The sequence below is a fragment of the Lissotriton vulgaris genome, chromosome 3_1 (assembly GCF_964263255.1).
Source record: "Lissotriton vulgaris chromosome 3_1, aLisVul1.2, whole genome shotgun sequence".
Taxonomy (NCBI): Eukaryota; Metazoa; Chordata; class Amphibia; order Caudata; family Salamandridae; genus Lissotriton; species Lissotriton vulgaris.
This window is the reverse complement of record NC_141689.1, coordinates 7095557-7107926: the sequence shown is the minus strand read 5'-3', so window position 1 is coordinate 7107926 and position 12370 is coordinate 7095557. Positions and strand designations below refer to the sequence as shown.

At 45.4% G+C, this 12370-nt stretch overlaps 1 protein-coding gene across 2 annotated transcripts in view; it reads right to left on the bottom strand.

The window, feature by feature from the left end:
• INTS10 (integrator complex subunit 10) overlaps nucleotides 1–12370 on the bottom strand; it is a 216223-nt gene that overhangs the window by 35320 nt on the left and 168533 nt on the right. For both annotated transcript variants that reach the window (XM_086959984.1, XM_086959985.1), the window contains exon 13: nucleotides 2926–3034. In XM_086959984.1, the coding sequence (XP_086816110.1) occupies nucleotides 2926–3034 (109 nt within the window). The remainder of the gene's footprint in view (nucleotides 1–2925; nucleotides 3035–12370) is intronic.

Below are 12370 nucleotides of genomic sequence, written 5' to 3'. Positions count from 1 at the left end.
TATCTGTTCAGCAGGACATTAGAGTTTGCTCTCTTTTTGTCCTCGTCGGGCAGCTTGTTGATGAGCTCCTCTAGGTCGTCCCACTGCTGGTGTCCGTATCTGTTCAGCAGGGCATTAGAGTTTGCTCTCTTTTTGTCCTCGTCGGGCAGCTTGTTGATGAGCTCCTCTAGGTCGTCCCACTGCTGGTGTCCGTATCTGTTCAGCAGGGCATTAGAGTTTGCGATGCGCCACTGCGTCGCTGCCTCCTCCATTTTTCTCCTAACCTTATCCATATTCTTGCTTTCCTTTTCCGGTGAAGGTCCAGAGTGCATTAACTCCTGACCGTGGTGACGATGGAGCCAGGCACAGTGTTCCCCTGAATATATTTTGGGTCATTTGGAGGAGACTTTGTACTTCTCGACCCATGGTGTTTCCCCTTTGCTTGAGGCTGGTTCCTTAAAGGCTTCCTTGCCCTGGTCTAGGATGCTTGGTAGCATTGGCAAATAGTGTGTCCCCTAGATGGCAGGGGCTAGTATTGCTAAAAGCAAATGAGTGTCTCTCTTTTCTTACTCGAAGGGAACTCTGAAAGTGTTTGTAGCCCTCTTAACTAGCTCGTTGAAGAAGGCTATATCATCTAGTGGTGATGCTTTTGATGGATAGCAGCATATTTCCCTTTTGGGGACTTTCGGTGTCTAGGTCGTTCGATGTGTCTTCGAAATTTTAAGAGGCTTCCTCCTCTTCAGGAGCGTCTATACAGTCCTCGAGATCTTCCTCGCAAAGTTCGGGGGTTGAAGGCGATTCAAGATTATCCTCTTCTTCCCCTTTGGAATTTTCCGCTTCTTCTGCGTTGATGTTGTCGCGTTCAGTGACTGGTACTTTGGGAATCCGGAAGTCTTTGAGTGACGCATCAAACTCTTTTTTTGGGAGGACCATTGCCATTTCTGCCTCGAGCCGTTTTCTCTTTTCGACTTCGAGGGTTCTCTCAGCGTTGGAGCCCAGAGACATTCTCTTCTTGGTCGCGCTTGCCACTGGTTTTAACAGTGTTACACTTCCCTTCAGTAGTTGTGTTCAAAACTCGGTTTCGGCGTCTTATGCGATTTTCCCTCCTCAGTGTCCCTTGGCAGGGTTCTGTGGGGTTCCTTAGATCGCGGCTGGCCTTCGTCGCCTTTTTCCTTGAAATCGGGGCTGCCTTATTTTGCGTCTTGCTCTCGTGGCCCTTTAGTTTCGACGGATGTGTATAATGTCTTACCTGATCTGTCTTCTTCCCGGTGTCACTCGCCTTCTTGTGGGCGTGTGGTTTGTCGGAGTCGCCTTCCAGAATTTCGACGTCGGATCCCTCGTACTTCGATTCTGCTGGCACTCCCTGGTCTTTTCTTCGAGGTCTGAGACATAGTGGCATAGTGGGCCTCTCTCTGTTTTTGACAAGTCCTGAGTGTTTTCCGATGAAACTGCGCGCAGGGCTCACAGTCCTTGTACTTATGGTCCTTTGGCAGGCAGAGGTTGCACACGTTGTGTGGGTCGCTTTGTGCAAACTTGTGGTGGCACTCGGGTCAGAACTTGAAGGGGGTATTTTTTATGGCCCCTACCTTGCCATTTGTCGACCTTAGAGGTCTTTTGTTGCGCCAATCCCGAAGTCCTGTTCATATCTTTGGTTGCAGTGTAAATCGATGGAGTTCACTGGAACTTTTCGGCATTTCTTCTATTTTTCGGGGATATCCCAAAATAAACTTTAGAGCTTCCAGTCTTGTTTCCAGACCCAACGGTGGAAAAAAGAATCTGAAGATGGCTACCACGCACAATGACCTCCAGGGCGCCATCTGATGTCACACAGGGGACGTACCTGGCACAAAATGGTGGTCAACAGCGCTCAATAGAAGAAAAAAAAAAAACAAGGACTATTGTGGACCCAACCACTAGATGTTGGAATAAAGCACAGCATGTGAATCCAGAAAAGGATTCACGCTGCAAAACAATAGATTTGGGATACTCACAGGGCTTAGAAGGACACCAACGCCCCTTTTCAATAATCCTGCTGCATGGCCTACCTGCCAGCGATTGGAAGTTAGTGAAAGGCAAGCTGTAGCATTGTACAAAACAAACAGTCATAAAAAACATACCGGTACGTGCAGTAAATAGCGAAAAGAAAACAAATTGTTAAAAAGTTATTCAATAGTGCTATTCATTTCATTCATAAAACTAGGACTAAAGACCATCAGATGTAGACATTTCTAACCTGCCTGATATTCTGTTAACGTTAATTTGGGTGCTCCGAGTGACAGGGCAGATATGCTACGACGTTGACGCTGAGCCGCCCACACTCATGTCAGAGATTCCTCACTCCAGTGAAGCTACAGAGAATATTCTAATGTTTTGACTACATAGAAGCCAATGTTTAAGGAGAAACGCAAGGTCAGCAATAAAGCATCAATCTAATAGTAGCAAAGTGTGGTACGCAACCCCAACTCCGGGGGGCCAGGCTGTTCAGAAAATTAAACCATCAGGTTAATAGAGTATGTATACATAAAAAGCAAATTGTAAAAAAAATGTAAATGTTGTCTATGTGTGATGGAATTTGAAATTGGAGACTAATAATAACATTGGTAAAATGAGGTAATTCGTTGGAGCAGCAAAGTATGTCAAACAGAATCGGGTATGGATGACTGACAGCCTCCAATAGATCACTGGCGTGAGCCGACACAAATAGTGTGCTAAAAGTGCAGGAAAGGACAAAGTGATATTTTACATTCTAGCACAACGCTTCATCTTCTAGAAATAAAACCAAATATTGAAAAGCTCCGACTTAAATTATAATTCATATTTCTGAGACCGCAGTTGAAAGTAAATGAACTCTGGTCTTGCATATCTGTACTTCAGGACAGGATTGAATATAAACCAGGCCCAAAAGCTTAAGGTCACTTATAGTGAACATAAATGAAAGCAGTTTACCTTTTCGTGACTTCGTTTTACTTTTGGAAGGCTCCGGCTTGCATTTCACTGCATCTTGCGAAGGCGGCAAAATGAAGTTCATGAGTTCCAGCACCTTCTCGCAGGTCATCTGAGGGAAGAAAGAGACAACACATGGTACCCTTGACGTGTGTACAGAGAGAAGAGACGTAACACATGGTACCCTTAACGTGTGTACAGAGAGAAGAGATGCAACACATGGTACCCTTAAAGTGTGTACAGAGAGAAGAGATGCAACAGATGGTACCCTTGACGTGTGTACAGAGAGAAGTGATGCAACACATGGTACCCTTGACGTGTGTACAGAGAGAAGAGACGACACATGGTACGCTTGACGTGTGTACAGAGAGAAGAGACGACACATGGTACGCTTGACGTGTGTACAGAGAGAAGAGACGACACACGGTACCCTTAACGTGTGTACAGAGAGAAGAGATGCAATACATGGTACCCTTGACGGGTGTACAGAGAGAAGAGATGCAACACATTGTACCCTTAAAGTGTGTACAGAGAGAAGAGATGCAACAGATGGTACCCTTGACGTGTGTACAGAGAGAAGTGATGCAACACATGGTACCCTTGACGTGTGTACAGAGAGAAGAGACGACACATGGTACGCGTGACGTGTGTACAGAGAGAAGAGACGACACATGGTACGCTTGACGTGTGTACAGAGAGAAGAGACGACACACGGTACCCTTAACGTGTGTACAGAGAGAAGGGATGCAACACATGGTACCCTTGACGGGTGTACAGAGAGAAGAGACGCAACACATGGTACCCTTAACGTGTGTACAGAGAGAAGAGATGCAGCACACGGTACCCTTAACGTGTGTGCAGAGAGAAGAGATGCAACACATGGTACCCTTGACGTGTGTACAGCATAGAGAAGAGATGCAACACATGGTACCCTTAACATGTGTACAGAGAGAAGAGACGCAACACATGGTACCCTTAAAGTGTGTACAGAGAGAAGAGACACAACACATGGTACCCTTAACGTGTGTACAGAGAGAAGAGACGCAACACATGGTACCCTTGACGTGTGTACAGAGAGAAGAGACGCAACACATGGTACCCTTAACGTGTGTACAGAGAGAAGAGATGCAGCACATGGTACCCTTAAGGTGTGTACAGAGAGAAGAGAAGCAACACATGGTACCCTTGACTTGTGTACAGAGAGAAGAGATGCAGCACATGGTACCCTTAAGGTGTGTACAGAGAGAAGAGAAGCAACACATGGTACCCTTGACTTGTGTACAGAGAGAAGAGATGCAACACATGGTACCCTTAACGTGTGTACAGAGAGAAGAGACGCAACACATGGTACCCTTAACGTGTGTACAGAGAGAAGAGTTGCAACACATGGTACCCTTAAAGTGTGTACAGAGAGAAGATACGTAACACATGGTACCCTTAACGTGTGTAGAGAGAAGAGACGCAACACACAGTACCCTTAACGTGTGTACAGAGAAGAGACGCAACACATGTACCCTTAACATGTGTACAGAGAGAAGAGATGCAACACATGGTACCCTTGACGTGTGTACAGAGAGAAGGGACGCAACACACGGTACCCTTAACGTGTGTACAGAGAGAAGAGATGCAACACATGGTACCCTTAACGTGTGTACAGAGAGAAGAGATGCAACACATGGTACCCTTAACGTGTGTACAGAGAGAAGAGACGTAACACATGTTACCCTTAACATGTGTACAGAGAGAAGAGATGCAACACATGGTACCCTTAACGTGTGTACAGAGAGAAGAGATGCAACACATGGTACCCTTAACGTGTGTACAGAGAGAAGAGACTTAACACATGGTACCCTTAACGTGTGTACAGAGAGAAGAGACGCAACACACGGTACCCTTAACGTGTGTACAGAGAGAAGAGACGTAACACATGGTACCCTTAACGTGTGTACAGAGAGAAGAGACGCAACACACGGTACCCTTAACGTGTGTACAGAGAGAAGAGACGCAACACACGGTATCCTAAACATGTGTACAGAGAGAAGAGACGCAACACACGGTACCCTTGACGTGTGTACAGAGAGAGGAGAAGCAACACATGGTACAGAGGACAACATAAAAGTATGCAGCACAACTTCAATATCCGAGCACCTTCCAGGAGGTATTCTGAGAGAAGACACCATGACACCCTGGACACAAGTACGACTAGAACAAAATAAGATCATGTGTCACACGCCCAACATCCAAGCACCCTTTCATGAGTCATTTTAGGGGAGAAATACGCATGACATCCGGCACGCTCGACACCGATACACACAATCCTCATATGCTTTTCTTTAGAGATGCACCTTTTTTCATTATGTATGTTCATATATTCAGGTGTATATTTTGTAATGTGATGTAAGGTTTATTTATAACGCGCGGCTGTCACCCCAAGGGTATCCTGGCGCTTAGATTCCAGAGCAACAGAGCTAATATATTTTTAAATATGAATGCATACTTGCTAAAGTCGTTAAAGTATTTGTTTCAGTATAATGTGATATTTCCGCTAGCTCGAATACATTTTTTAGAGTTGCTCTGGCATAGTCTGATGTCTTGATTTCTAGTTATGGTTTTAAAACTGTAAATATGGCTTTATTGAACCCAACATTTTCATTCTTTCAGTTATTATTTTAAACAAACAATGTTTCAAAGAATATTTACAGCTGAAAGGCGATTTATTTAAAAATATTGAACAAGGTTCAAACAAAGCACATTAACCACACGGAGGGTTAGTTGTGTTGGAGAGGAATCCAGTCCCGGCATTGCCGGCTCAGGCTCGCACAAGATAATCACTATCGGCGCAAACACCATCCCTTGCTGAAGGCTTCAGGGAAGGCACATCCCTTTCACAGGCTCATCTGCCAGCATGAGGACAATAGAGCCGCCGTGGCACACGGACACAACAGCTTTTTCCTTAAAAAAGGATGATGTTACTTCCCCTGTAAGCATCTGTTTTTGGCATGCAGTGCTGTAGATTCACATGTTGTGCATAAGTCGCCATCTCATGTTGGGCTCGGATGATTACAAGTATTTTTTGTTCCAATAAGTTTTTCTTCGAGTCAAAAGGCTGTGTGTCACCTCCTCTTGCGAATACTGGACATGGTCATCAACGCCATCTTCAGATTCTTTTACCCTGGGTAGGTGAGAATGCTGTATATTTAAGCATTGAGGTGTCCATGCGTTAGTGTGAAATAAAGTTTAAAAACTGCAACTTACACAAGAATCTTTGGGGAGGAGGGACGCACATGTGAATTTACAACACTACATGCCAAGAAGAGATGCGTACAAGGTAAGTAACACAATCCGTTCGAGGCATGTGTGCTAAAGAGACACACGCTTTGCATAGACTGTAAAGAAGCCCTCTCCCTAGGCAGTGGTTAACCCATTGGGGTTGCAGTGGTTTGAAAAAAAGTTTTAAATACTGCCTGACAACATTGGCTTGTTGGCGTGCGAATACATCCACACAATGTTTTGCGAAGGTGCGTAGACCATGTTGCTGTTTTGCAAATATCAGCAAAAGGAATGTTCCCTAAAAAACAAAGAAGCTCCATTTTTCTTAGTGGAGTGAGCTTTTGGGGCGACCGGTAGAAGTCGTTTAGCTTTTGCATAACATGTCTGAATGTATTTAACTATCCATCTTGAAATGCCTGATTTTTAAATTGCTTTTACTAAACGAGAAGGTTGAAAGGAAACTAACAATTGTTTAGATTCTCTAAATGATTTAGTCCTGTCGATATAATACATTAATGCCCTTTTTACTTCTAAAGGGTGTAATTCCCTTTCTGCAACAGAGTCTGGTTGTGGGAAAAAACAGGCAAATTAATGGATTGATTTATTTGGGAATTGGAAACTACTTTTGGTAGGAATTTAGGGTTAGTTCTGAGCACTCCTCTCTCCCTATATAGTTGAGAGGTTCTTCTAGGATTAACGCCTGAATTTCCCGCACTCTTCTAAGCGAAGTAACAGCGATTAAAAAGGCAAGTTTAGATGAAGGGAGACAGCGTTTACAATACTGGCAATACCACGCAGATAGATAACAACGACCGCGTTACCACGCCCGGCATTACAGGCAAGTCGTTTCAACCACTTGCGCTGGGTGGCGTGCAACACCAGAGAATGTGTTGGATTTTAAAGTCCAGCGCACCATCTAGCGCAAGACGTTGAAATGATGTAATGCCACGCGTGGTAACAACTCGGTCGTTGTAACAACCGCGTTGTTACCTACAGCGTGGTAACACCATGGATTGTAACATCATACATTCTTCCATAAAAGATGTTGCAATTGACAAGAATGGAATGGTAGGAAAGGAGGGCTCATTAATCCTATTAGGATAGTGTTTAAATTCCATGCTGGGTCAGGTGGAAGTCTAGGAGGAATTATTGTCTTAAGTCCCTCCATGAAAGCTTTTATAACAGGAATTTTAAACACCTGTATGAGTTGTTTATCCCGGAGATATGCAGGAATAGTTGCAAGATGTATATGCTAATCCAGCAGTTTGTAAATGCCATTGGTATCAAATAAGTGTTTGTACCTTTGCCTGAAGAAGGTTAACGTTTTGTTTGTGACTGAACCTAAAGTGTTTCCATTTTGCTGCATAGCATTACCTTGTAGTAGGTTTACGAGCCTCTTTGAGAATTTTCATACAGTCTTGAGGTAAATTTAAGTATTAATTAATTAATTAATTGCAAGTTTATATAGCGCTAGGATCGACTCCCAGAGGAGTATCTCCGCGCTTCGACCGCTGCGAAACCCTTCCTGGCTTCCCTGAGAGATGGTCCCTTAATGGGTATCTCCAGGGTGAGACCAGGCATCCCCGGCGGTCTGGTGGGGCCGTTAGTGAAGATGAGGCAAGCTAATGCCCAGAGTTGCTGAGTGTGATCGCTGATCAGAGTGGGCACCGAGGCGAGAAAATTATCGAGTCCGCTGACCCTGGTCCAGAAACCTGCCGCGCCGGGAATCGAACCCTGGTCCCGGGCCGTCCTCTGCTCTCGGGTCTGCCGCCTCTAACCAGTGAGCCACACTACTTCACCCCAACTCAAAGACTTCAGAAGCCAAATTGCTACATTCATTTCTTTGGGACTGGGATGTCTTAATGCCCCATGGTTCTGCGTGAGAAGGTCCACGTTCAGGTGAAGCTTCTCGTGTGGGACTAGAGATCGTTCCATGAGTGTTGAAACCCATGGCTGCATAGTGGGAGTTATTGGTATCATGGTGAGAGATGTTTGTCTGAGTTTCCTGCCCACTATCAGAAGTAGTGGGAGAGGAGGAAAAGTGTATGCAAATATCCCTAACCAGTTCATCAATCATCTCAAGACCCTATACACCTCCAGACTGGGCTCAGACCACACAGACCAAGAGACCTATTTGTCGGAGATTGCACTTGTTTACCTCGAGAAATACATGCAAGACTTTCTGGCCGTCCCCATTTCAGATACAGACATTAATGAGGCCTTTACTACCCTGAGTTCATCGTCCGCCCCCGGCTTGGATGGCTTCACGGGTGAACTTTACCAGGTATTTCGGAATCTGCTGGTTCCATAGCTATTGGAGGTCTATGCAGAGGCCCTAGAAAGACAGGTTTTACCTCCCACTCTGCGTGAAGCGGTCATAATACTCCTCCCTAAACCTGGCAAAGACCCCCTGCTTTATGGCTCGTATAGTCCACTTTCACTCCTGAACTTCGATTACAAAATATTGGCCAAAGTTCTGGCGAACTGTTTGCCTCTCTTAATGGAATCTATAATTTCCTCAGCACAGTCTGGTTTCATCCCCCATCGTTCTACTACATTTAATCTTCTGACCTTTTTTGCCACCCTCCACAGAATCCATCCGGAGGTACCAGCGGCTGCGATTCTACGAGACACTGGAGTGGCCTTTCTTTATGTCCATCATGCAAAGAATGGGCATGCCGACTGGCTTTGTAGCCACCACAGCATTATTATACAGTCAACCCACCGCCCGGCTCAGATTCCATGGCAGCCTGTCAGCTCCCTTTTCCTTGTCAAGAGGCACAAGGCAGGGCTGCCCACTCTCGCCCTTATTACTTATTCTAGCTATGGACCCTTTGGTTCGGCATTTACAAGAAAACACCTACACAGAGGCCTACAATTTAATATGGGCCCATTATTGGTGTCACTGTACACAGATGACACTATTTTGTATGTTCGTAACCCCCATATTAATTTGGAGCCCCTAATAAGGGAAATACTCAGGTTTGGTTCGTATTCCGGACTATGCATTAACTGGCACAAGTCCGTAATCTTCCCCCTTTCCACCAGCACAGAACAATGGGACTTGGAGTTTCCCTGGAATGGTGCTCCGACTCTGTAAAATATTAGAGCATACATATATACCTCGACCCAGACCAGATTGTTCGGTTGAACGATGGTCCGGCGATGCTCACACTAGAGGCACAGGTAGATAAATGGCTCAAACACCCGCTCTCCATGGCTGGAAGAGGAGCCCTAATAAAGATGATTGTTCTCCCTAGGTTCCTCTATCTCTTTCACAACATCTCACTTCCCCTCACCAACAGATTCTTTTTGACACTTCGGCCCCACTTGATATAATTAGTGTGAAGTAATAAAAGGGCCCGGGTTCGATGGCAAGTCATGACATTGTCTAGCGACAGGGGGGGATTCGGAGTACCGGATCTTGCAGTTGTATTATTTGGTTGCACACTGCAGTTATGCTCAGACGTGGTACCACCCTGATGCAAGAATTCCCTATTTACGACCGGAGGCCAATCTAGTTCTCACGGAAACATTGGCATCCATTTTACCGACTGGCTTACCCAGAGACCCCAAGGACATCCAAACTGTCTCCACTGGTAGCTGGGCCTGGGAGAAACTGCAACGGATTACCAATTCCCCCTTTCTTTATGCATCCTCACTTCCACTCCCAAACCCCAGATGGCTGTCAATAACAGGTGAAAAAATTATTCAACGCACATGCGCAAAATTCAACATCGCACAGATAGGTGACCTATTTCCAGAGGGCCATGTGTTTGAGATTGGTGACAAGACCCGCTTCCCAGATGTCACATTCATGGATAGGTTCATCTTATCGCGTATTTGCTCGGCGATTCGTGCCACTTTCCTTGATGTCCCCCTTGAACCACTGTCCTTCCCCCCCACTAACGATGGTGTTAGATAGCACTAGGGGAGTACACATCATCTCCAAGCTCTACAAGGCCAGTGCAGACATTATCCCCCTGGACGACTCCAGGATCCGTGGAGACTGGGAGGCGGACCTCGGGAACCCCATAACCGACGATCAATGGATGGCATGTGGCGCAGTGACCCAAAATGTCTCGCTTAACAGCTGCCACAAATTGATCCATTTCAAATTTCTTTGCAGAACATACGTTTTCTGATGTGCTTTGCCTGTCTTACATTATTGTCTTACTTTTGGAGTGAGTGGAGAAAGATACGCTTCACTCATCATTACGGTCCTGTGTACGGAATCATTATGTATGTTGAATGATTGAATGTATATAGACATTATACAGGCCTTCTTCACCCACCATTATGGTCTTGTGTACGTAATCGTTGTCTGTGTGTGGACCTGTGTAAGGTATACTGTCCCGGTCCCAGTTACTGTAGGACTGTTCAATATTATAAATTCACCAGTTTTTCTCTTTTTCTTTTGTGTTTCTTCCCCTTTATCCCCCTCCAGGCACACGTGTCAGTATCTACCTACGGAGATCGATTGATTACTCTAGGAATTGCACTAGGGTATCCCACGTGTTTGACAAGGTTATCAATGTGTAACCTTGCATTTGCTCTCCTCTTGTTAGTTTTTAGTTTGACGTGTACTTTATCCTAGGTCCTGAAGAAACGCTACTGATCTTTTAGACACGATAGGCGTGAAACATGTCGACCTCATGACTAGTCACACCGGCACATAGAAGCCTAATGTGACACACTAACCTGTTGGTTTTTTAATCTATCAAGAACACCACGAGAATAAAACTACCCAAGACTGGATGCCCTTAGGTATTTTTAACCTTACTTGCACGCACCACTTCACCTCTTCTATAGAATCCTTCCCGTTATCAATCCCGCCCCCACACCTGCACACACCCCACAGGGTTTTTTCTTTTTTACTGATCTCCGCTAAAGAGACCCTTCGGGGGCCCGTCAGATGAGGAGCACTAAAAGCCCGATGATGAATCATGACATCCTTCTGGGTGTGTGAGGGCGAAAGAGAGGCTAGGCTTGGTCTTCCCCTTCGGGAATGTATCCTTGAAACCAGGGATAAACAGCTACATCTTTTCTGTCTCCTTCCCTCTCTTCTACCCCTGCTCTCTCTTTCTTCCTTTTCTTATTTGTGGGCAACATACATGCGTCCATTTGTCACAGAACTTTGTCCTGTTTTGATATAGGAACTGGGATCACTGCCTAAAGTATTGAAGGAAGTAAGAAACCTCGGAATGACCATGGACTCCAAGCTGTCGATGAATGCCCAAGTGGACAAACTAGCAAGATCAAGTTTTACTACTATAACAAGCATTTACAATGCAATGGTTTCGCCTTTGGAAAAGTTAGAGCTATTGGCATTGTAAATGACAAAATGTGTATTTATGTATTGGTTTTGAAAACAGATAAATAAATGGCATTGTCATTTACATTGCCATTAGCTTAATCTCTCGCAAATGTGAGACCTATTGTACCCTACGGACGAGCTCAGCAGACAGCAATTACTACCACACAAACACACCCAGAGCCAGCCACACACACACCCAGAGCCAGCCACACACACACACCCAGAGCCACACACAAACACACACCCAGAGCCAGCCACACACACACACACAGAGCCAGCCACACACACACACACACACACAGAGCCAGCCTCACATACACACACACACAGCCAGCCACACACACACACACCCTTCTGTTCAGACTGTCTTGAGGCCTTGGTGGGTTTGTGTGCGACAGCAGCTGTTCTGAGTTACATTCCAGTTACTGAAACACTTTTGCATCTACAGACACATTGGGAGACCTTTTTTTCCTGCAAGATCTCGCTCTTCTGTTCTATCGTTTTCTGTTAAGCTTTTCTACATAGTGCGCCTCCTTGTTCCCTGGCAGCGATACTGTAAGTCTAACCCCACCCCCATCTCCCCGACATGTCTTCCTTCAAGCGTTTTTTTTCCCCGTGTACCTCTCGGATTTAGGTAGACTTGAGTTCGCCCCGCCTACCTCGGTGTAGGTTTCATTCCAACTGCTGATGAACAAGAAACAGATGTCAGTTGCATTTCCCTGACTCTGCTGTAGTATCCTGTCATTGCTACGCTTCTGATTTTATTTTTCCCACACAGTTCCGTCAATGATCTTCCCAAGGCTGGAGGAGAGCAGATTTGGGATGAACTAAGCAGTTGCATGAATACACCGGAAAAACATG